The sequence below is a fragment of the Triticum urartu genome, chromosome 3A (genome assembly GCF_056163025.1).
Source record: "Triticum urartu cultivar PI428250 chromosome 3A, HENAU_Tu73, whole genome shotgun sequence".
Lineage (NCBI taxonomy): Eukaryota > Viridiplantae > Streptophyta > Magnoliopsida > Poales > Poaceae > Triticum > Triticum urartu.
Window position 1 is genome coordinate 318678651 of NC_141875.1, and position 25654 is coordinate 318704304.

General features: G+C 49.0%; 1 protein-coding gene across 2 annotated transcripts in view; it reads right to left on the bottom strand.

The window, feature by feature from the left end:
- Window positions 1-520: 520 nt before the first annotated feature.
- LOC125528906 (uncharacterized) overlaps window positions 521-25654 on the bottom strand; it is a 49493-nt gene continuing 24359 nt past the window's right edge. For both annotated transcript variants that reach the window (XM_087547008.1, XM_087547009.1), the window contains 7 exons: window positions 15596-15702; window positions 13203-13325; window positions 12927-13080; window positions 3704-3764; window positions 3224-3588; window positions 1478-3017; window positions 521-1238 (listed from right to left, as the gene is read on the bottom strand). In XM_087547008.1, coding sequence (XP_087403134.1) covers window positions 992-1238; window positions 1478-3017; window positions 3224-3588; window positions 3704-3764; window positions 12927-13080; window positions 13203-13325; window positions 15596-15702 — 2597 coding nt within the window. In that variant the 3' untranslated portion in view covers window positions 521-991. The remainder of the gene's footprint in view (window positions 1239-1477; window positions 3018-3223; window positions 3589-3703; window positions 3765-12926; window positions 13081-13202; window positions 13326-15595; window positions 15703-25654) is intronic.

The window sequence follows — 25654 nt, forward strand, 5'->3', positions numbered from 1 at the left end:
TACAGTCCTCGGCTCCGAGTCTTGAGCGTTGTACCTAATGACACATAGTATCTCGGACTTAGGCAGTAGCCATGTCTCACTTGAAGAGGGAGAAAAATCAAGTAGGAATAGCACGTGCCCTAGCCCTTGTCATTGGTCCACTTGAAGCTTGGATAATTGATGTGGCGTCTATGGGGATGGTCGTGGGATGCTCCGCATCAAGCCTTGTGATAGATGTACCATGGCAAGGCGATTTATCAAATCGTTCCACGATGCAAATCAGGGGCCTATTAAATCTCGTCTGAATGTCACATTCGGATGAATGGATTCCAGAACCACCGTGGCGATAGTATCACCCTTATAACAGAACAATATTATATAGAGCTAGATATTGTTTCCCGAGTGTGGCATTACCTAGTGACTTGTCCTCCCAAAATCTAATTTCCAAGCCATCTTTTTGATAGAGAATGATCCATAGAGAAAGAAATATCTTCGTAGCCATTAGACCAGCCCAAAAGTACGAGTCCTCAGGCCTCCAATATACTGGAACACAGCCTTTGAGCCAACATATTTTCTCATTATGAGGGTTTGTCATACACCATCTTTCGTCAGTAGCTTAAACAACCACTTACCGAGAAGGGAAGTGTTCTTAACTTTAAGGTCACAAATACCCAACCCCCCTTGGTCTTTGGGACGAAAATTCCCAATGCTAGCACAAAAAAAAAGGAGCAAAAGGCTTGAAAACGTAAAAGTCTACTTGCAAATTATGCAAACGGAAGGACCGGACAAATGCAATCTCCGAGCAATGTTTGGTCATTCATGTGAAAGACATCAGCTGACCTCACATGGCACATCAAACGGCACCGAACCCTTTGTACAACAAAATATTCCCTCAAGAGTCGAGATTAATGAAATAAGCCTTTCGAGAAGCATTAGTTGCAACAGTTTCAGTTCTGATTTACCAGCATAGACGGAGATATTGGAGCAAAAGCGAGATGACCACATGGACGCATCATATGAGGGTTGATGAAACTGTTGATGCCTCAGCTATCAACCAGAGAGGTTGGCGTGCTTGAAGACAAGCACCAATATCGAAGGGGTGTAATTCAACTCCGTCAAAGATAAGGTTTAGTCCTGGCAAGGTTACATCCTTGCTGTGTGCATCTTCTTGATCTGGCTTTCCGTCATGGGTGGATGACTGTTCGTCAGAGATGTGTTTGGTGGTAGCCTCTTCCTGCTCCGGAGAGAGTGAATATGACCTTTTGAGGTTCACAACATTAGTCACAAATAAATAAACATGAGAAGAATATGAAACATATGACATGAAACCATAAATTCACAAATACTTCCTCCATTCACAAATATAAGATGATTTGGATATTTCAATATGGATTACATACAGACTGAAATGAGCGAACAAACACACTAAAACATGTATGTATACATCTAATTCACAAAAAAGTTAGAACTCTTATAGTATTTGTGACAGAGGAAGTACCTGACAGTCCTCCCATCAAAGCCCACAACTTCTGTGCCGCATCTCTGTCGGACAGCAAGTTTTAGCCTCTCGTGTTCACTTGGGGTTCTTGTGTTGGTTGGTGCTGAAGGATCATTTGCTGGATCCCATCTGCTACTAATACTATTGATTAAAGTGCGAGGTAGATCCCTTGAGCTTCCCCTCTTGTTATATAACTTAGCTACTGGTCCAGTTGCTTGATATTCACTACAAAGTTCTCTGAGACGCCTCCTTACATTTTGCATCACATCATAATGTTCAGTGAGATCATCTTTCTGAAGTATACGAGACGCAACCACCCTTTCACAAATCCTCTCACATAAGTTTGGATTGAACAAGGGAATTCCAAACTCCAAACTCAAGGGCACCCACTGGTAACTTGCATTTTCTGGGTGAAACTTATCCGATTCGACAAGATTGTTAAGTCTTAATAGACGAAGGTAGCCAAGCGTGGTCAACTGAAATTTACTGGATAGGTCTTTCAGTACTGAGGTCAAATTAAAGACCTGTTCCTTTGGCAAATTTGCTTGAGCTACCACAGATGCAATTGAATGATCATCATTCTTCAGGGGTAAAGGGATATCTACTGTGACAAGGCTTCCTGATGCGTTGAGATCATCTATTCTAAGCGGTTGCACTAACACGGCAGATTGCTTCAACATCGAGTTCAAGCAATGTAAGAGTAGATTGCCCTTGACCAAATTCCCTTCAAACTTCCCTCCTAGTCCACCAACCATAGAGCCATCCCAAGACCATAACATTGCTTTTTCACAACCAGCTAATGGTTCAGGAAGCAATCTGAAGCGTTGTCCTTTCAAGAAAACAGCAGATAGTGGTCCAGAATGGCCTGCAGTATACAATACTAGCTTCATCCAAGGTGTCATCGCAGAATAAGAGGGTGGACCAAAATGAATCGTGCCTGAAGGACCAGGAAGAACTGATGAAGAAGGAAGAGGAACCATTGACACAATAATGTCATAGTCACGGAGAAATAGCCGTTCTAGTGTTGCTGGAGCAAGTGAAGCAAGGCTCTCACATCGGAGGACATCAACAGTGTACTTCCTTTTTATCATCAACACATTGGTGCCAGTTGAGTCATTCTGAGCCTCAATTCTAACCATGTTTTCCCCACGTTCTGGTAAACCCATTGACACTGATGATATATTCTCATCTTTATTATCTAAAACACCAGTAGAGCAGTTATCCTGGGGCACTTTACCAAGGCCATCCTCAGCTCTGTCCTCGATGTTTGCATTGGCCAGATGGGCTGTAACATTTTCATGCAATAAATTTGTTGGAGTCTTTGTTTCACCATCTTTATCAGTACTATCATCGGTAGAAACTCCACCGGACTTTAAACACTCGAGGGACCACCGCAGACTGAATGCATGATTAGCAAACTCCTCTAGCACACCCTCAAATTTCTTTCCTTCTAAACTAGCCAGATCACTGCATAGTTCCGCAATGCAAGAATCACCTAATTTTCCAGCTTCATACAGCGTGACAGCATGAGATTTTAGACCTGCAGTAGGTCAATTACGGTGCTTAGTAGTGTGCTTATTTAGGCAATACACTAGGTATTAAACTATTAACAAGTACTACAGACGTCATGTAGATCAGCAATGTACAGGAGAAGAAGGGATCACTATATTTCTAAGAATTGGTGTTCAAGAGATTTCAGCTCCAAATCTCACAGGTTCTGCATTACAAATAAAGATAGTATCTAACCTGGGGACAATGAACCCATCATCAAGTATGAAGTAACATTGGCATCAACAACAAAACCTACATGAGCTGTCCCGGATATTCTCCTGGGTCCATTAGTATCGATGCTAAGCAACTGTTGGTTGGACTTTTCTGAGTTGATACTTGCATTTGAGCCTTCATCATCATCACTAAGAATGTTACTGAGAGATGGAGGTTCACCTTCGTCTTTAAATACAGAGTCACCATCCACAAGTTTTACAGCCCAGCCCAATCGGCAAGCAAATGATGCCGCTGCCTGCAGCTGATAAAGGTCAGCTTGTAAAGTTGCAGCCAATTCAGCAACAGTAGCATTAGCACTTGACACAACAAATACAGCATAAAGTAGCCTGCAATCAAGAAAATCAGGTAATGGATTTTATCACAATACAACAATGCAAGTGAAATATATATTTGAATAAGAAATGAAGGTCATCATCACACAGAAGGATTGCTAGCACTTACTCTTCGATTGGGTCTTCATAGGATTGATCCTTGTTAGAAACAAAGCCTTCAAGCCTAGAAACTGAACAAAAAGAAACAATATAGTAACCTGAAAACATGTTTTCTTAGCACAAATCGCAACGCGTGCTTATTACTTCAATCAAAGGAACAACATTACACGGCCAATTTACCAATTCTTATTACGAAGTAAGAAAATGACTAGGAGATTTTGATATGATGATCAGCAGCATTAAATTGACACCATTGCATTAAATGGCATTTCTTTTCAAACAATGCTCTTGGGTTTCATATCCATAAGAATGACTAGTTTTATATTGTTGTCTTTTCTAACAATACTAACATGGTGAGCTACACATAGATTGGAAAGCCATAAAAGATCTTGTTTTTAAGATAGCTTTGTTCGCCATCCTTGCATGCAATTTCGTATACTGTAGAAAGCAAAAGAATGTGATCCATGGCAAGGGGTCTCGGACCATGCGACCATGGCAGAGGCATTCTTCGATCACTTCCTCTCACTTCTTGGCTCAGCTTCCTTGGTTCCCACTCGAAAGACTGGACATTCGAGGGGAAAGCTGACATGATGGCAGGTGTTGGAGTACGACGATCCCTTTGCAGTTCGGCTAGGGTTATCGACAACGCACAGAGAGCAAATCCAACAGTTCACACGCGGGGAATTGTCAGGTTCGGGCGGCCATGGAGGCGTAAAACCTTACTCCTGTGTTTGGGTGGCTTGACTTGGGGCTCAAGTTACAAGTGCAGCTTGCCGGAAAAACGTGAACAAGCTGCAACTACTGTGTAAGCATGAGCAGGCTGTCGACCCGTGCCAAGGTAGCCATGGGCCTCCTTTTATAGACGAAAAGGGGTCACCATAGTGGCAACATGCTCATTACAAGTATGTGAATAGTAGTCTTGATGCTATCCACCCTAATCCTGCCGGAGTAGGACAAGGGCATCTAATGCACCGTGAGCTGGTGGCCATCCTTCGGCAAAAGGTGTCTCTCCTGTGCCGTCAACGTGGATGAACCTATCTTCTTGACACGTCCACCATACGGGTGTCAATAAAGTTGATCTGCATGCGAGGTGCCGACACGTGTCCTGTTGACTCCCATCGGGCCACCTGCCCGCTCAACACCTCACCTTGACAAGCCATCAGCTGGTCAATGAGGTGGAGCTGGCGGCGGGCAAGGGAGAGCTTTCCTGCAAGGAGCCTTGGCTTGCCGGTGCGAAGCTTGCCGTCAACTTAAGTCTTGTCCTTCAGTACTAACGCAGTACTTCTCGATGACCTGCCTAGAGGTCCTCTTCACGGTCTTGGTGTCCAAGAGGTGAGGCTTGGGTTGAGCTATCCTCCGGCAAGCCCTTGCCGTCCGGAGGGCTGCAACTGCCTATGCACAAGTCTGGAGTACTAAAGGACCCATGTTTTAGTACACCGACAGGAGCCCCCAGGCCTGGGCCGTACACGCATGTGAGGCGTCATTGGGCTAGGCCCAAACAGTGCACAGGCACGCGTGGCAGGGAATAACTATTGTAATCTTCTCTTTTACCACGCCCCCACAATGCGCATTAAATGCGGAACGTGAGAGAGGTGGAACGAAACGGCTGCCAGGGGTAGTGCACCTGAAAAGCGCAGCCACGTAGGACGGAAAAAAGCCAGCCTCCGCGCCTTCCCCATTAAAAGGAAACTGCGAGAGGCGCTGCTCATTTACCCCCTTCCGCTCCCAATCTAGCAGCCGCCTCCTTCTGTTAGAGTTATATTATTGATGGCCTTTGGCCTTTTGTATTCTAGCTTCTTGGCATTCTCTTGTACATGTATATATGATGGCTTTGGCCTCCTAATAATATCAAGTTGCATATTCCTGACATGGTATTAGAGCCTAGGTTCTTTTTTTTCCATACGTTTGCAACTCGTGCTGAATCAATCGGCGGCCATCTCATCCCCAACTTCGGTTGCCACTGCCCTCCGGTCGCTGATCTGGTAGTCACCGTTCTCCGGGACCGTCCTCGAGTGGGTGTGCGGGGCGCGCTGCCTTCTCAGGCCCCTGCTTGTGTCGTTTTCTCTCCTCGCTAGTCCAGATCGACGAAGGGCTCGCCTCCCGGTCTAGATCGAAGAGGCTGGGTCTGGCAGCCTGTACGCTTGATCGCTGCTCCCTCCTGGCGCCGCAGCTCCTCCACCGGAGGCACGTCCTGTCGCCGCCCTGCTAGCTCCGGCCGCCGTTTGCTCTTCGGGCCGGCCGCTGAAGTCCGGCGTGGATCCGCCTCAACTACAAGCTTCGGTCGCGGTGCTCCTCCGTCCTTCAACCCGGCTGCCTCCGCCACGGATCCCTGGCTTCCGCCGTCGTCGCTGATCTTCTTGCCGGCCATCGCACCAGCTCCGCCGTTTCCGCTACCTTCTGTGCGCCGCCGCCATATCGCGTTGTTCTACTGTCGCGGAGGCTGAATTGCGTCGTGTGGGGTTTGGTCTTCCGTGAAGCAGGCTGGCTTGGCCCTTGGCTGATTAGAATTGGCCCGTTTCTTTCCATTAAAAAAAAGGAGTACTATGTCATTGTCTTTAGTCACTGGTTGTCCTTCGGTCGTCAGCTCACAGAGGCAGCTTCCATCTTTGCTCGGTGCCCCTCCTCGGGCGTTGTTGTCTGTTACTCCGAATTTCTCGGATGGCAGTAGCCGCTCTTCATCGACTTCCTTTGCGGCCTTCACACGATATGGTGCCTGCTCTACGTCGACTTCTCTCGCGGCTTTCGCATGCGGTGGTGGTCGCTTGAAGCCGACTCCTCCCGCGGCTTCCACGCGCGGTGGCGGTCGCTCTACGCCGACTCCTCTCGCGGCTTCCACGCGCGGTGGCGGTCGCTCTACGCCGACTCCTCCCGCGGCTTCCGCGCGCGGTGGTGGTCACTCTACGTCAACTCCTCCCGTGGCTTCCGCGCGCGGTGGTGGTCGCTCTACGCCGACTTCTCCCGCGGCTTCCGCGCGCGGTGGTGGCCGCTCTACGTTGACTCCTCTCATGGCTTCCGCGCGCGGTGACCGCTCTACATCGACTCTCGCGGCTTCCGCGCACGACGGTGATCGCTCTATGTCGGCTCTCCAAGTGGCCGGCTCTCCGTCGACTCGCTACTCTCAGTCGACTCTACACGTGGCTTCCATGGGTAGTGGAGTCTGCTTATTATCGGCAGATGTTTCTACCTCGACCCCTTCCGCCATGTCCATGTCTCCTCGTGAGATTGCGCAGCTGCAGTCTCTACTTGCTACTTGGGATTCTTCACCGACAAGATCTGCAGGTTCCGTGACTGACTCTTCTTGCAATAAGAAACCACCTTCTACTCCTTCAGGTACATCCCCATGGATTCTTGATACTGGAGCATCTTTTCATATGACCTATGATTCTTCCACTTTGACCTCTGTTCGACCTGTTGAGTCTCATGTTTGTGTTCTTACGGCTGATGGCACTCCCCTCCCTGTAGCTAGTCGAGGCACTCTTAGCACTTCTTCATTTCATGTTCCCTCTGTCGCTCATGTTCCTCGACTTACCATGCAGCTCATATCTGGTGGTCAGATTGTTGATTCTAATTGTAGGGTCATCCTCGACTTTGATTCGTGTTCTGTCCAGGATCGTCGCACGGGTGCTCTACTTGGTGCTGGCCCTCGACGCTCTGATGGTCTCTGGGAGCTTGACTGGCTACGTCTTCCTTCCGCTGCCTCCGCTGCCAGTCTCGTAACCCCTGTTGCTGCATCTACCAGCTCTTTTCAACAGTGGCATCATCGTCTTAGCCATTTATGTGGTTCTCGTCTCTCGTCTTTGGTTCATCGCGGTGTTCTGGGGTCTGTCTCCGGTAACGCTTCGTTGGATTGTCTGGGTTGTAGGCTAGGTAAGCAGATTCAGCTACCCTATCCTCACAGCGAGTCGGTGTCTGAGCGCCCTTTTGACCTTGTTCACTCTGATGTTTGGGGTCCAGCTCCCTTTGCTTCAAAAGGGGGTCATTGCTACTATATTATCTTTATAGACGATTTTTCACGGTACACTTGGATCTATTTCATGTCTTCTCGTAGTGAGGTCTTATCTATATACAAAAAATTTGCTGCCATGGTTCAAACCCAGTTTTCCACTCCTATTCGTGTTTTTCGCGCAGATTCAGCTGGTGAGTATATCTCCCATGCGCTGCGAGGATTCCTTGCTGAGCAAGGTACTCTTCCTCAGTTCTCTTGCCCTGGTGCTCATGCTCAGAATGGTGTGGCTGAGCGCAAGCATCGTCACCTTCTTGAGACGGCGCGCGCGATGATAATCGCCGCCTCTCTTCCGCCTCACTTCTGGGCTGAGGCTATTACCACTTCCACGTATCTTATTAACATTCAGCCATCTGCTGCTCTACAGGGTGGCATTCCTCTCGAGCGTCTTTCTGTTCGCTCTCCTGATTATTCGGTGCTTCGCTTGTTTGGTTGCGTTTGCTATGTTTTGCTTGCCCCTCGTGAACGCACCAAACTGACCGCTCAGTCTGTTGAGTGTGTTTTTCTTGGATACAGTGATGAGCATAAGGGCTATCGGTGTTGGGATCCCATCGGTCGTCGGATGCGTATTTCTCGGGATGTGACCTTTGATGAGTCTCGTCCCTTCTACCCGCGTCCATCCTCCTCGGCCTTTTCCATAGAGGATATCTCTTTTCTTACATTTCCGGATACACCTCGCCCTGTGCCCAGTATTCCTACTCCTCGTCCTGCTGTTGTAGATTCGACACCGTCCTCTCCTACGGTTTCTTCTCCTCCCTCATCACATGACTCCCCACCTTCATCATCGACACCTTCACCTTCTCCATGTTCATCACCGATACCTTCCCCTTCTCCACCTTCATCGATACATTCCCCGTCTCCATCTTCAGTGATTCCACCTCTTCCCTCCTTTCCTTTTCATTATACTCGACGTCCACGTATTGTGGACGAGTCCACTGATGTGCCCTCTACTTCTGGTGTGTCGTCTTCCTTCTCTCAATCGACTTATGGTCTTCGTTCTCGGCCTTGTCCGCCCCCTGATCGATATTCTCCTTCTCGCTATGGTCTTTCGACCGTTCTTGAGCCGACTTCTTATCGAGATGCTATTGTGCATCCTGAATGGCAGTTTGCGATGGCAGAGGAGATTGCTGCTCTTGAGCGCACCGGCACATGGGATCTGGTTTCTCTTCCTCCCGGTGTTCGTCCCATCACTTGTAAGTGGGTCTATAAGATAAAGACTCGCTCTGATGGTTCTCTTGAGCGTTATAAAGCTCGTCTTGTTGCTCGTGGCTTTCAGCAACAACATGGTCGCGATTACAATGAGACTTTTGCTCCTGTGGCCCATATGACCACTGTCCGTACACTTGTTGCCGTGGCTTTTGTTCGCCATTGGTCCGTGTCTCAGCTTGATGTGAAGAATGCCTTTTTAAATGGTGAGTTGCGCGAGGAGGTTTATATGCAACCGCCACCTGGGTATTCTGTTCCTGATGACATGGTTTGTCGTCTTCGCCGCTCTCTTTATGGCCTTAAGCAAGCCCCCCGTGCCTGGTTTGAGCGCTTCGCTTCTGTGGTGACTGCTGCTGGTTTTTCGCCCAGTGCTCATGATCCAGCATTGTTTGTCCACCTTTCTGCTCGTGGTAGGACTCTTCTTCTTCTATATGTTGATGACATGATCATCACTGGCGACGATTCTGAGTACATTGCCTTTGTCAAGGCCCGCCTCAGTGAGCAGTTCCTTATGTCTGATCTTGGTCCTCTTCGTTACTTTCTTGGGATTGAGGTTTCATCCACCTCTGATGGCTTTTATATTTCCCAAGAAAAGTATATCCAAGATCTTCTTACTCGTGCGGCTCTTAGTGATGAGCGCACTGTTGAGACTCCTATGGAGCTCAATCTTCACCTTCGTGCTTCTGATGGCGAGCCCTTGTCTGATCCGACGCGTTATCGTCATCTTGTTGGGAGTCTTGTCTATCTTGCTGTCACACGTCCGGATATCTCGTATCCTGTCCATATTCTGAGTCAGTTTGTTTCTGCTCCCACTTTTGTTCACTATAGTCACCTTCTTCGTGTTCTACGCTATCTTCGAGGCACGATCTCTCGTCGTCTTTTTTTCCCCCGTTCCAGCTCGTTACAGCTCCGGGCCTATTCAGATGCAACATGGGCTAGTGATCCTTCGGACCGCCGTTCACTTTCCGCTTACTGTGTTTTTCTTGGTGGTTCTCTTATTGCCTGGAAGACGAAGAAACAAGCTGCAGTTTCTCGTTCGAGTGCAGAGGCCGAGTTACGAGCTATGGCTCTTCTGACGACAGAGGTGACTTGGTTACGATGGTTACTGGAGGATTTTGGTGTTTGTTACTACACCTACCACCCTCTTGTCAGACAGTACAGGTGCTATCAGTATTGCGCGGGATCCGGTGAAGCATGAGCTTACCAAGCATATTGGTGTGGATGCCTTTTTTGTGCGCGCTGCTGTGCATGATCATGTTATTGGTCTTCAGCATGTGCCTTCCGAGTTACAGCTAGCAGATTTCTTCACGAAGGCCCAGACTAGAGCGCAGCATGAATTTCATCTCTCCAAACTCGGTGTTGTGGATCCACCATGAGTTTGAGGGGGGCTGTTAGAGTTATATTATTGATGGCCTTTGGCCTTTTGTATTCTAGCTTCTTGGCATTCTCTTGTACATGTATATATGATGGCTTTGGCCTCCTAATAATATCAAGTTGCATATTCCTGACACCTTCATCTTCCTCCTCGCGCAAGAACAAAGCACTCTGCTCCTTCCGCCGCTGCTCCACCGTACCATTCCTCAATCCCCAGCGCATTCACCATGGCCCCAAAAAGAGCGAAGAAGGCGATGGACCCGGAGGCAGAGAAGAAGAAACTCAAGGCGTTGACGGCCGACGACCTAACTTCAAGATATTCGTACGTCTGGTCGAGCCAGACCGACAATCATCCGGCTACAGAAGTCCTCCCGGGGTCGGCTGATCCAGCGGACAACCAGTTTCACTTCTTTGCCGGGTATTTCTATGGCGGGCTCTACCACCTTTTTCAGATTTCTTCGTGTAGGTCATGCAGTCCTACGGATGTCATTTGCTGGATTTTGCTCCCAATGCCATCACTTGCGTGTCTATTTACACACATCTGTGCGAAAACTTCCTGGGGATAGCACCCAATCTTGACCTGTTCCGGCACTTCTTCATCCCCCGGATCGAGAACGACGCTCTCTCCGGCAGCATTACCTGGATTCCAAGAACGCGGATGAAGGAGCACTATCTTGAGGGCAAGCTGCACACCAAGTGGAACAAGTGGAGGGCGGATTGGTGCTGGATTAAGCAGGATCCGCAAGATGAAATCCCTCCCTTCTGCCGCCTCCGGACCCAGAGGATCGGGAAGGGGAAAGCTTGGAGCAATATCGGGCCCAGCAACGCCAAGCTCGGGATGGCGTTGTACAGAATCCACCGTCTCAAGGCCGTCGGGCTGACCTTAAAGGTGGTTGGGGCGGATATCACCCGTTGCCGGATCGCCCCGCTGCATCATAGAGGAGGCCGAAGGGCATGGGAGTACCAGAACCCCAACGACCCAATGCGCCTGCACCCTGGGGCCGACAGCAACTTGTCGGTGATGGAGCACTACTTGCTCATATGCCAGCTCTTCAACAAGGGCTGCGAGTTCCCCTTGCCGGAAAAGGTGGTTCTGCTCTGCAACAACTCCACCAAGGGCGAGATCCTAGCCAAGATACCGGAGTGCAACGCCGACGCCAAGGGGGTTGTGGAGCGGTGGACAGAGCCCTCCAAGGCTGAGGTGGAAAAATTGCTTGCGGGTTTGAAGGAGAAGGCCGTCCGGGTGGAGAACAACATGGTTCACCCCCACCAGAGATGACGAGGCCGTCTTCCTCAAGGCCAGAGCAGAAGAGGCCAAGAAGGCTAAACGCCTCCAGCAAAAGGTCGACGCCACCGGCAAAGGGAAGCAGGTGGTGGAGCACAGGGGAGCACACTGAAGACGGGGCCAGTGCGCCCATTGAGGATCACGCCAAAGAGCGGCTCGCTGAGGAAGATGCCGAAGAGCATACCGGCGAGACCACCGAGGATGACAATCCCGTCGGGGAGCACGAGGACGATGAGGAGGAGCTCGCCGGAGAAACGGAGGGAGATGAGTACATTCCCCCAGCTCGCACCAAAAGTGCCTTTGCAAAAAGGCCCGACAAGAAGAGGGAAGCACGCCTTGATCTGCTAAGCACGGACCTTGTTGGGACCCAGGTGGCCGGCAAGGCTTCTCGTGCGCAGCCTTCTCAGCGCCAACCCCCTCGCGTCCCAGCATCTCGGCAATTGACTTCGTCGGTTGCTGGAGAGGTGGGTGCTCCACAGCCCCCAGCTCCTTCAAGGATGAAGCGTGCTAGGAACCCTCCACCGCCACCCGCCACGACCGGAGCCGAGGCGGCTGCGCTCTACGACTTGTCCGTCCTCAGCGAGCCTGATGAGGAAGAGGAGTAAGCACCCCACCCTCCTGTCATCACGCTTTTTTTGCATCGGTTGTTGATTCTGATCATCACGAACTTCTTGTTGTTGATTCTGATCATCACGAACAGTAGGAGGCGGACGGCGGCGGCAGCAGTCAGAGATGCGGTAGCGGCGAGGGAAGAAGGGACAACAGCGGCCGGAAAGATGACGCTGCAGCGCGAGATCCGACCTTAGCACGAGTTGCGCATGCAAAAAAGTAACCTAGGTCTGAAACCATGTTAGGAAAAATGCAACTTGTATTTCCAGGTGGTCATAGGCCGCCAATATATTATGCAGAAAACCCCTTATAGAACGGAGAAAATACAACGGTTACACGGCTAAATATATATAACTCTAACATTTTTCAGTACTTTTCTAAAATGTACGGGCGATGTATTAAATGTTGAACCTGTCAAAGCAAAAAAACTATTCACTCGCATGTTTGTACAACCTATATGTTTGGTTTCTATCAAAGATAAGAAATTTTAGGACAAATCATTTATGTCATAACTTGATCGAAAAGGGAAAAGGTTATCCAAATCATTTATTGGCAGTCACGAGACAAGATAATACATGCCCATGAAACAAAGAGAAAACATGAATATGGGATTTAGATACAAGACAGCATGAGCAACAACGCCAATCAATTAGAGTAATTTTAACATGAACAAACTAAACAAAGCACTAGACAATTTTAACCTAGGCATTACATGGGTGTCTTATCCTCAAAAAATATTCCATGAACTCTATATACCTTTGAAGCGGTCATCAGTGTAAACAGGCACATCAAAGTACACTAACCCTCTTTTATAGAGGTCATCTATAATCTTCATATCAAAAAGAATATATGAATTGGCTTCCTCTTTGCAGATTTTGTCTATGGTTGCTGTTTCTTCTTCTGAAAGTTTCTACAGTAGATTAATAAACATTAATTCTTATCAGTTCTACATGAGACTACACAAAGAAATGATAGCTTCATATAGACCAAACAAGAAGCTCATCTTCCATACTGAGAAAGAGGGAACCTGACCTTGAACTCTTCCAATGTAAAGTTAACCAGACAAACTCCCCACCAAGGCTCGATTGGGAAGTCAACAGGCTGTGTAGGCAGTAAATCTTTTGCGATTGATTTGTTCAGCTTCCACATTAGTTTCTGAAGAATTAAACAGAGGGAAACCCATCATTTACTAGGATGATCGATCTTGCTGCAAGATAGTTTACCAACATGATAAACCTCTCTAGGTATACTAAGAACAAAGTTAACCTGATTTCCAAGACTTATCATGAACTAAACTAACATGATTTTTTTAAGAGAGAAAAACCCCAGCCTGATAGTATATGCACGGTGTGGTCTAGAACATTATACAGCTCAGATTAACTTAGATTTCTCACAAAAAAAGAGTTGACTAACTTTTATATCTATGCAAGAGTTCATTTATGATCTTAGGCTTAAGTTATTATTTATGTTCTGGTTATCTAGATAACACCGAGTAGTTATAGTTAATTACTAGTTATTGTAATAAGAGCATGTACAGTTTGCAAGCGCTCAGAGAGATGCTTAACAAATTAAGCTGATTTGATTTGCCATGTGGACCGCATTGTCGCTTATTTTTTTACTAGAATACACACAAGCGTGCGTATCTTATACTCCCCCCGTTCAATAATATAGTGCGTATAGATTTTTTGAAAAGTCAAACATTGACCAAGTTTATAGAGAAAACTTTGGCATTCTAGATGAAAATGTTTTACTCCACAAACTTGGTCAAAGTCTATGAGGTTTGACTTTTCAAAAAATCTATATGCACTACATTATGGAACGGAGGGAGTATGAAGAAAGGGTATAGAGCCCATCCATGGTACACTGTAACATAGGCACGATGTGCCAATCCACTTAATCCTGTTACATGATTACAACCTGAACATAGGCACAATTTGCAAGTACGCACATTGTTGCTTATTTTTTGAAGCATGAGTGCTTGATAGGCACCAACACTTAAGAAATGCTTATGTATTTGATTAACACGAATTTCATCCAAGCACCAGCAGGTAGGGGCTTGCATTAATTAATCATTTATGTTCTGGTCTTCTCGATAACACCAAATTGTAGTTATCATAGTAAGAGCATGTAAAATTTGCAAGTGCTTAGAGAGGTGCTTAGCAAACTAAGCCGATTTTTGTCATGTGGGATGGCATTCGTGCTTATTTTGAATCATGAGCGCTTGATAGACACAGGTGCTTATGTATTTAATTAGCACAAAATTCATATATGAATCAGCTTTTGGGAAGGGGAGCCTTGGCGCAATGGTAAAGCTCCTGCCTTGTGACCATGAGGTCATGGGTTCAAGTCCTGGAAACAGCCTCTTACAGAAATGTAGGGAAAGGCTGCGTACAATAGACCCAAAGTGGTCGGATCCTTCCCCGGACCCTGCGAAAGCGGGAGCTACATGCACCGGGCTGCCCTTTTTAATCAGCTTTTTCCTTAAGTGCCCGAGGCTTGCCAATGGTAGGGGCTTGCATTGGAGTAGATAAAATTTACGTAAGTGCTTGATGATGTGGCTAGATACTCTCCCTTTAAGCACTCGCGCATAAGTACCTTGCACTATGCATGCGTAGGGTTCACCAGATTGATGGCTAATTGAATTTATTCTTGCATGAGAAAAGCTAGTATTTCATTTATTTTTCCAAGACTTTAAATCGCATGTTATTGATCTTTCTAATGGATAAATCAAAATCCCGCATAATCAACTATTTAGGCCGATACTAAAAGCAATAGGGCTCAGATATAAATGCATGTGCAAACAGAGGACTAAAAACACAGAGGAAATTAAATCATATCACAGAGAACGTGCAAGAGCACATCCTATCATACGAAGAAACAACAACAACAAAGCCTTTAGTCCCAAACAAGTTGGGGTAGGCTAGAACTGAAACCCATAAGATCTCGCAAACAACTCATGGTTCTGGCAGATGGATAGCTGCTTCCATGCACCCCTGTCCATGGCTAGTTCCTATCATATGGAGAAAAGCAAAACAAATTTACAAGAGTCCAGTCACGACAGGCTTTTCATCTTAAGGGAAAGGAAACAACCGAGGACCAAACCTAGCAGTACACACCCTCAAGCCTATTCCTCATGGTAGTTCATGCAACCAACGGCGATAGACTTCTATGGAAAGAAACCATTTTATTTCATAGTAATGCTATGGTGTTCTTATGGTTAGTTTGGAGTGCAGAATTGGAAGTGGAAAACAGAATTTAGCATTCATGGAAACGAAACTTATAGATGAATTTCAAGTGTTGGATCACAATCCATTCAGCCAAAGCCCCTTAAACCCTATGTATGTAAGTATGTTTCACAAGATTGAAAGGGCAATTGTTACCATGAAAATTAAGTAATGAGAACATTGACAATAGTGCAGTACTACCTTTGATCTGCATTTGTTCATAATATCAATAAATTCATTTCTTCCAATACCAGTCAGCCTTAGGGCATCAGCAGCAGTGAAGTTTGGAATACTATCATATGGTTGTTCTGCAATGTAATTACACATGTAAGAAATATACATAAATATTGTTGATGAATAAAGCAAGTAAAAATCCCATCAGTTGTGATATTTCATCTCATATTTCACCGTGGCTCCAAACTATTATTGGGATAAGCAGTAAGAACACAACGTCCCAATGCTGGGAAGTGGGATGCTGATGCACTTTTTTTTTCAGAAAAGGCAAAGCTTGTGTTTCTATCCATTGGTAGAAGAAAGATTTACAACCGTACAAGCCCAAGACTAGGCCAAAACAAACAAGCACTCAAGACAAGACTACGACAGCGGCTGCTAGACAGACACCATCCACACAAACACACAGCACGGAAACCCCGCCACAGGAAGCGACAATCCAACTCTGCGAAGAGGGCAAAGTTGGGCCTCTCCCGCTTTGGAGAGAAGACACATGCGTCGTGGACCACCGGTCTCGCACCGCCACTAGTGCCGAGGCCACCACACCTCACCGCATCCCTTGATCCTTGTCCATCGCAAGATACTCCAACATCCGTTAGTCAAAACCCCTCGAGAACCCCAGGCTTGGCCCCTGCTAAGGCGTCAGGCAGGGGGGTCTCTAAGTAAGCACCCTCGTTCAGAAAGGATGTTGCTCTCACCAAAGCTCCAGGGGATTCTTGCTCCCTTGGGGGTTCCTCGATCCCAAGACCGCACTTGGGCAGAGCGACCACCGGTGGGGAGGGCAACGCCCCGGGAGTTGGGGCCACGGCTGTAACGTTTAGGCTCGGCTGCTAATCATAAACCTTTGTGCGGCCTTCGAGAAGAGCAAACCAAAACAAAGGCGCCAAAGAAACTCACATGTCAGATCTAGGAATCCAGTTCACCAGCCTAGCCCACCTAGCGGCTGAAGGCGGCAATCGGACAAAGCCGCCAAAGGGACGAAACCACTTCACTTTGATCGCCAAAGAACACGAACGTGGCTCCCCACCAGCCAAGGGACCAAGAAAGGGGCCCCTTCCATTCCCACTGGCCATCAAAGAGAGCCAGAGGAGTCTGGACAAAGAGGAAACGAACAAACCATAAAGGAATTTGTCGTGGGAGTAAGTCTGACAGTAAGGATAGGGGATACGAAGGATGAAGCAAGGCCCTAACTACGGCGAGGTTGTACACACGAGTTTTATGAATTCAAGCCCCTCTCGGAGGAGGTAACAACCCTACGTCTCGGTGCCCGGAGGCTTGTCGACTGGAATGTGTGTGTGAGTTACAGGGGGTGCGAACCCTTGTGCCAGAGGAGGGGGGTGGCTTATATAGAGTGCGCCATACCCCTCCAGCCCTCAGTTACACAGGGTTCAATGTAAGTTAAGACAGAGGCGTTACTGGTAACGCCTGCTATAATGACCATTAATGACCTTTAAGACTACGGAGTGAACGCCTGACCGTTGCCATCCTGAGGTGGCTTTAGATCTTCTGTACTCCGGGTGATTCTTCGTACGGTCGAGTGACTCTATCTTGGTCGAGTGGAATTGGGGTATCCGAGTGGAATAGTTGGTCGAGTGGCTTGCACTCCAAGGTGATTTCAGTCGGTATCTTCTGTTGTACTTCAAATGTCTTTGACTCTAGGGCAATGTCCTTGGGTAGGGCGTCTAGGTCAAGCCTATGACACTACCCTAAGCACATGGCATCGTCATTAGCCCCCGAATGAATTGAGGTCCGAGTGAAGTAAGGTTGAAGCTGTTTCCGATTCGATTCTATGCTTCGGGGGCATTTCATCGGAGTCTGGAAATCGTACTGGAACTTTAACCTTGCGTCAGTCGCCTCGATCGATTATGTGGTCGTCGAGTGAATTACGTCGTAAATCTTCGAGTGACTTAGAGTGTGAAATCTTCGGCGCGGTTGATTGCCCTGCGGTTCCTGGATCTCACGGGATTCGAAATTTTGGAGAAGCACGCGGGACGGAGCGCGGCACAGTAAGCGGAACAGATAGACAGAGGCGCCTCAATTTCCGCGCCATCTTTTTCGCCACGTATCAGGCGAGCGTCTGCTGCGGGATGTGATAAGATCTCTTGGGCCCACCGATCAGCCACTCGGAAGCAGCCCCATAAAGAGTGCTTGGGCCGATGCAATGCACAGTGCTCCTCATTCGGTCCTCTTCTCCTCTGCTTCTCCACCGCGCATCTCCCCGCTCTCGACGTTCCGCCTAGTCCGCGTGCACGCCACCACCATGGGGAAAGACAAGACCGCGGCACTGGAGCGCGCGAAGGTGTCGGCGGCGGCGAAAGGCAAAAAGACTGCTCGGGGGTCGTCGTCGCGGTCCGGTCTGCCGCCTGGTTGGATCCAGGGGGACTGGATCCGCTCCACCGTCGTGCAGGAAGATTTGAAGAGGCTCGCCGAGGACGGCATGATTGCTGACAAATCTTGGAGGCTGCCGGAGGGGGAATCCGAGCCCCAGCCGCGCGAGGGTGAGCGTGTCCTCCTCACCACACACGTCGATCGAGGTTTTTCCTTTCCCCCGCATCCGTTCTTTCGGGGTTTCTTGAACTTTTTCGGTGTCCAGATTCACCATTCCCCCCCCCCCACCCCCAACTCCATCACATATCTCACTGCGTACATCTCTTTGTGCGAAAACTTTTTGGGCTGCCAACCACATTGGGATCTCTTCAAACACATCTTTACTTGTCGTTCTCTTCACTCGGAGTGTTTTTTGAAACTTAGACGAATACGGGATCGCAGCTAAGCCCCCGAGTGAGAGAGTTGCTCTTCACTCGGAGTATTTTTTGTAACTTAGGCGAGTGCGGGATCGCAGCTAAGCCCCCGAGTGAGAGGGTTGCTCTTTACTCGGAATATTTTTTGTAACTTAGACGAGTGCGGGATCGCAGCTAAGCCCCCGAGTGAGAGGGTTGCTCTTCACTCGAAGTGTTTTTTGAAACTTCACGAGTGCGGGTCGCAGCTAAGCCCCCGAGTGAGAGGGTTGCTCTTCACTCGGAGTGTTTTTTGAAACTTAGGCGAATACGGGATCGCACTAAGCCCCCGAGTGAGAGGGTTGCTCTTCACTCGAAGTGTTTTTTGAAACTTAGACGAATACGGGATCGCAGCTAAGCCCCCGAGTGAGAGGGTTGCCCTTCACTCGGAGTGTTTTTTGAAACTTAGGCGAATACGGGATCGCAGCTAAGCCCCCGAGTGAGAGAGTTGCTCTTCACTCAGAGTGTTTTTGAAACTTAGGCGAATCGGGTTCGCGGCTAAGCTACCCACTGGGGGATTTGAACACACATGTGAAAACAATCATTTAAGATATTGCAAAAATCATGTCTTAGATAAGCATACTGAAGGATTCTTATTACAACTCGTCGATCCGAGTGTTTAGGTATAAAAACGGCGGAGCAGGTCCGCATTTCACGAGCATGGCTCGTCTTCTTTCTTGGCTACGTTGTAGAGGTGATACGCCCGTTGTGGAGCACCTTGGTGATGATAAAGGACCCTTCCCGGGCCGGAGCGAGCTTGTGAGGTCATTTCTGGTGCACTCGGAGCACAAGGTCTCCTTCCTAAAACGCTCGACCTCTGATATTTCGGACATGGAATCGACGTAGGTCTTGCTGATAGATGGTCGACCGGATCAGAGCCATCTCTCGTTCTTCTAGGAGATCAACTGCGTCCTGGCGTGCCTGTTCTGCTTCAGCTTCAGATAAGAGTTACACTCGGGGAGCATTGTGTAACAAATCACTCGGAAGCACAGCTTCAACGCCATATACCATGAAGAAAGGGGTTCTATCAGTCGACCGATTAGGAGTCATTCTCAATCCCCACAAGACAGACGACAACTCAGTCACCCAAGCTCCAGCCGCATGCTTGAGGTCGCGCGTCAATCAAGGTTTCAGTCCTTGAAGGATCAAGCCATTCGCTCTTTCAGCCTGTCCATTCGACTGCGGATGCGCAACGGATGCGTAATCGACCCGAGTGCCTTGGGAAGCGCAGAATGCTCTGAACTCATCAGAAGTTGGACCCGTTATCTGTGATAATGCTGTGAGGAACTCCATATTGGAATATCAGCTCTCTGATGAAGCTAATGGCAGTGCTTGAATCAAGATTCTTGATAGGCTTGGCTTCGATCCACTTGGTGAACTTGTCGACTGCTACGAGCAAATGAGTGAAACCGCTTCTGCCAGTCTTCAAAGGTCCAACCATGTCCAACCCCCAAACTGCAAAAGGCCAGACGAGTGGAATAGTCTTCAAGGCAGATGCAGGCTTGTGAGACATGTTTGAGTAAAACTGGCAGCCTTCGCACTTGTCGACTATATCTTGAGCCATCTCATTTGCTCGCGGCCAGTAGAATCTCGCTCGGTATGCTTTGGCCACGATGGTCCGAGAGGACGCGTGGTGACCGCGGGTCCCCGAGTGGATCTCATTTAAGATCAGTCGACCTTCTGGAGAGATGCAACGCTGAGCTACTCCAGTAACACTTTCTCTGTAAAGCTGTCCACTTATCACCGTGAAGGCTTTGGATCTGCAGACAATCTGGCGGGCCTCATCTTCATCCTCTGGGAGCTCCTGCCTGAGCAGATATGCAATATATGGCACCGTCCAGTCGGGAGTGATCACTAAAACCTCCATGATCAAGTCGATTACTGCTGGAAATTCAATCTCAGTCAGATTGCTTGAACTTATCGGTTGCGGGTGCTCCTCTGTAAAAGGATCTTGAACTGATGGGGTATGGAGATGCTCTAAGAACACATTACTGGGAATAGGCTTCCGAGTGGAGCCTATCTTCGCCAGATCATCAGCTGCTTGATTCTTGAGTCGGGGTATATGGTGGAGCTCCAACCGTTCAAACTTCTCTAATTTTCTCACTGATTGCAGTAACCAATCATGGCAGGGCTCCTGATGTCCCACTCCTTCATTACTTGATTGACCACCAAATCTGAGTCGTCGTAGATCATCAGGCGACGGACGCCGAGTGAGATGGCCATACGCAACCCATATATAAGTGCCTCATACTCAGCTTCATTGTGTGAAGAGTCGAAGTGAATCTGGAGGACATAACTGAGCTTATCGCCTCTTGGGGACACCAGGACCACTCCAGCACCAGATCCGTTCAACATCTTGGACCCATCAAAAAACATAGTCCAATATTCCAAGTGAACTTGAGTCGGCTGCTGCTGCTCGATCCACTCCGCCAGAAAATCTGCTATTGCCTGAGACTTGATTGCTTTCTTTGCTTCAAACTTGATATCCAAAGGAAGGAGTTCAATCGCCCACTTGGCCACTCGACGGTTGCATCTCGATTGTTCAGAATTTCTGATAGTGGGGCGTCGATGACGACTGAAACCGAGTGGTCTGCGAAGTAATGTACAACTTTCTTCGTGGTCAAATAAATCCCGTAAACAAGCTTCTGGTAATGTGGATACCTTTGCTTGGACGAAGTCAAGACTTAAGAGATATAGTACACTATGCGTTGAACTTTGTAGGCTTTGCCTTCTTCTTCCCGCTCGACGGTGAGCACTGTGCTGACAACTTGTCCAATGGCTGCGATATATAACAATAGAGGCTCTTTGCTGACTGGGGCAGCAAGCACCGGCTGAGTGGAAAGCAGGACTTTGAGCTCTACAACCGCTGCTTCGGCTTCGGGAGTCCACTCGAACTTGTCAGACTTCTTCATCAGTCGGTAAAGAAGCAATGCCTTTTCACCGGGACGAGAAATGAATCGGCTCAATGCAGCCAAACAACCAGTAAGCTTCTGAACATCATGCACACGCACAGGGCGTTTCATTCGAAGAATTGCTCTAATCTTTTCTGGGTTTGCGTCGATCCCTCGTTCGAAAACGAGGAAACCGAGTAGCTTTCCACCTGAGACTCCGAATGTGCACTTCGACGGATTGAGCTTGATATCATATCTTCTTAGGTTGGCAAATGTTTCAGCGAGGTCAGTCAGCAGGTCGGAACCTTTACGTGACTTGACCATGATATCATCCATGTATGCTTCCACGTTCCGACTGATTTGAGTGAGCAGGCACTTCTGAATCATGTGCATGAACGTGACTCCAGCATTCTTAAGGCCGAAGGGCATGGTAATATAACAAAAGCACCCGAACGGGGTGATGAAGGCCGTTTTTATCTCATCGGGTCCATACAGTCGGATCTGATGATACCCGGAATACACATCCAAAAAGGATAAACGCTCACACCCCGCAGTTGAGTCGACAATCTGGTCGGTGCGAGGGAGAGGGAAGTGATCTTTCGGGCAGGCCCGATTGATGTGCTTGAAATCGATACACATACGAAGTGAATCATTTTTCTTGTACCATGACGACATTGGCGAGCCACTCGGAGTGGTACATCTCGCGGATGAACTCAGCTGCCAACAGCCGAGCCACCTCTTCGCCAATTGCCTTTCTCTTCTCCACGGCGGACCAACGGAGGTGTTCCTTGACAGGTTTTGCTTCCGGGTCGACACGCAAACGGTGCTTAGCCAGTCCCCTGGGTACACCCGCCATGTCAGATGGTTTCCATGCGAAGATGTCCCAGTTCGCACGGAGGAACTGGATGAGCGCTTCTTCCTATTTACTGTCGAGTATTGTTGAGATGTGAGTCAGGGCAGCATTGGGGTCTTCCGGGTAAATGTGGACGGGCTTTGTTTCTTCGGCCGACTGAAATGCGGACTCTGAAGCAGGCTTCTTAGCTCGCAACAAATCACTCGGATCTGCATTTTTCTTATATTCTTCCATCTCTACTGCTGCCATCTGCTCGTCGGCAATCTTTGAGCCTTTCTGAAAACATTCCTCTGCTCTCTGCCGATTCCCTGTGACCGTGATCACTCCTCTGGACCCTGGCATCTTCAACTTAACGAGTCATGAAACGAGCATATGCGGTTTGCACGGTCGAGTCATGAAACGAGCATATGCGGTTCTGCCCAGAATTGCACGATATGCACTGTGGAAATCTACCACCTCAAACATCAACTTCTCCTTGCGATAGTTCTTTGAATCACCGAAAACCACATCAAGGATGCTCTGACCGAGTGAATCTGCTTTATTTCCTAGGATGACTCCGTGGAATCGCATGTTGCTCTCACTGAGCTTGAACATCGGAATGCCCATCCCTCAGAGGGTCTCAGCATACAGAATGTTCAATCCACTGCCACCATCCATTAGAACCTTGGTTAGTCGGGTACCCCCAACGACTGGGTCGACCACCAACGCTTGCCGCCCGGGGTAGCAACATGCGCTGGGTGATTGGACTGGTCGAATGTAATGGGAGTTTTTGACCATTTCAAATACGTCGTGGCTGCCGGAGCAACCATGTTCACTTCTCTGTTAATGACTTTCAGTCGACTTTTGCTCTCTAAGTCAGCAAAAATTACCAAAGTAGCATTCACATTGGGGTAATCATCATCTTCCTCTTTCTCTTCTTCCTTATCAGAGTCCTTCTCTGGGGGCTGACCCTCTCTGAACTGCTGAATCAGGAGCCGACACTGTCGAGTGGTATGCTTGGGTAGAATCAAGTTACCCTCTTCATCTTTTTTCGTGTGTATGTGACATGGTAAATCGAGGATGTCGTTACCGGCCTGATCCTTCACCTTCTTGGGCACCCACGGCTCCTTAGGTTTTCCTTCGAATTTTCCTTGATTCAGAACCGCAGCCTCGGCGGGACCTGCAACTTCAGCCTTACGCTTCTGCTTCCGACTGAAATTTCCACTTCAGTGTCTTGGGCAACTGGTTTTCCCTTGCCACTGCGGAGTCGGTCTTCCTCTTCGCCGTTAGCATACCGAGTGGCTATTTCCATCATTCGGGCCAGAGACATGTCTTCGGACCGACCGAATTTCAGGTTGAGCTCTCTATACAGGACACCCTCTTTGAAAGCGCAAACTGTCTGGTGCTCTGACACATTATCTACAGTGTGATGAAGGGTAGTCCATCTCTGGATGAAGTCTCTCAAAGTCTCATTCTGCTTCTGAACACAGTGATGCAATTCAATCAGCCCAGCAGGTCGCTTGCAGGTGCCCTCGAATGTTTTGATAAACACAGTGCTAACTCTTCCCAACAAAAGATACTTCCAGGGGCCAACTGATTCAACCAAGCTCTGGCCGAACCCTCAAGCATCAAGGGGAGGTGCTTCATGGCTACATCATCGTTGCCTCCACCAATCTGCACTGCCACTCGGTAATCTTCTAGCCATGTGCCGGGCTTCGACTCACCGGTGAACTTACTCACGCCTGTCGCCAACCTGAAGTTGGGGGGAATCTCAGCAGCTCGGATGGCTCTGCTGAAACATTCGGGTCCAGAAACAAATGCTCTGCTTCCAATCAGACGGTCTCTGTCTTGTCCCTCTTTGTGTGCCTGGCCCTTGTCGTCCAAACCTTGTATGAGGAGTGATCTCGCATCAAACCCAGGCTCTCTTGGATCGACTGGAGCCCTCCGCTCATCACCATACAAACGCCTGTCATCATACCGCCGGGGCGCGTACGATCCGCCCTTCGAAGGGGGCGAAGGCACTCGAGGGTGGTCATCATGGGCATATCGATGATCATACTGTTCGTGGCCTCGCCCCAGGTACTGGTCCTGGCGGCGACCACGATCGTCATGCCGCGGAGGCGATTTTGGGTGATGCGCCGGCTAAACTGTGTCTACAACCATGGACCTACTATGGATCCTATTGCGCGACTGAGAAACGGCTGAGTTTTGTTCCCCCACTGCCCAAAGCAGTGCTCGGATCTGCATCAAACCTTTGCCAGCTTCTGAACGAGATGCCTGAATTGATTCGGCTATACGTGTCGCAGATGTAAGATTTTGGATCTAAGTGCGGTATACCTGAGGTTCAGGCGGAAACAACTACCGCGGCCGTTGACTGTATTCAAGGATCTGTCGACGAGCACGTTCGTCGAGTGAGTGTTGGAGATTTTCCAGACGCGCGCGCTCAGCTAAAGTAGCCAGGCGCGCAGCCTCCAAGGCCCAAGCCTCAGAGGTCTCTCCAATGATGGGGGTGTGGAGTGCCTCCACATTGCGACGGTGCAGCTCTTCCCTTTGCTTTGAAGTCAGAGCTTCGGGGTGATATTCATCATGACCATGCGACGGGCCGCCATCGCCGCCGTCGCCGCGACGGAACCCAGGCGGGCTGCGAGGCGAGTCGACCATGAGGACTTCCGCCACAGGGTCGCTGCTTCCGCACTCGGAAAGAGTGTCCGCGGAACCAGTCAACAGGTCGAACGGTCTATAGAGGGATTCGTCGGGCTCAATAGCCGCAACTTGAGGGGTGGCCGACTGGCGAGCCACCGCGTGCTTTACCCACCGCTGGAGCCGCGACCGACTGAATCGCTTGCGGGGGCGTACAACGAGGAAAGTGGATGCCGCGGGAGCCGACCGATACTGGGTCGACGGCTGCCGCAGGAGGACGCCGCAAGCACTCGCCCGGAAATGCGCCGTCCCGCGGATGGGAAGGTCCTCGACGTCGAAGGGGGTTCTTGGAGCCAGGCGGAGTCATCGGCGATGAAGAAGAGCGCGCCAAGACGGATCTCATGGCCCAAAGCCAAACCACCGCCGAAACCATGTTGATGGAGATCGAAAAAACCGCAACCTCACCGGAAGTCGCTAAGACGCCGGCCCCACGGTGGGCACCAACTGTCGTCGGAATAAGTCTGACAGTAAGGATAGGGGGTACGAAGGAGGAGGCAAGGGCCTAACTACGGCGAGGTTGTACACACGAGTTTTACGAGTTCATGCCCCTCTCAGAGGAGGTAACAGCCCTACGTCTCGGTGCCCGCGGGCTTGTCGACTGAAATGTGTGAGTTACAAGGGGGTGCGAACCCTTGTGCCAGAGGAGGGGGGTGGCTTATATAGAGTGCGCCAGACCCCTCCAGCCCTCAGTTACACAGGGTTCAATGTAAGTTAAGACAGAGGCATTACTGGTAACGCCTGCTATAGTGACCATTAATGACCTTTAAGACTACGGAGTGAACGCCTGACCGTTGCCATCCTGAGGTGGCTTTAGATCTTCTGTACTCCG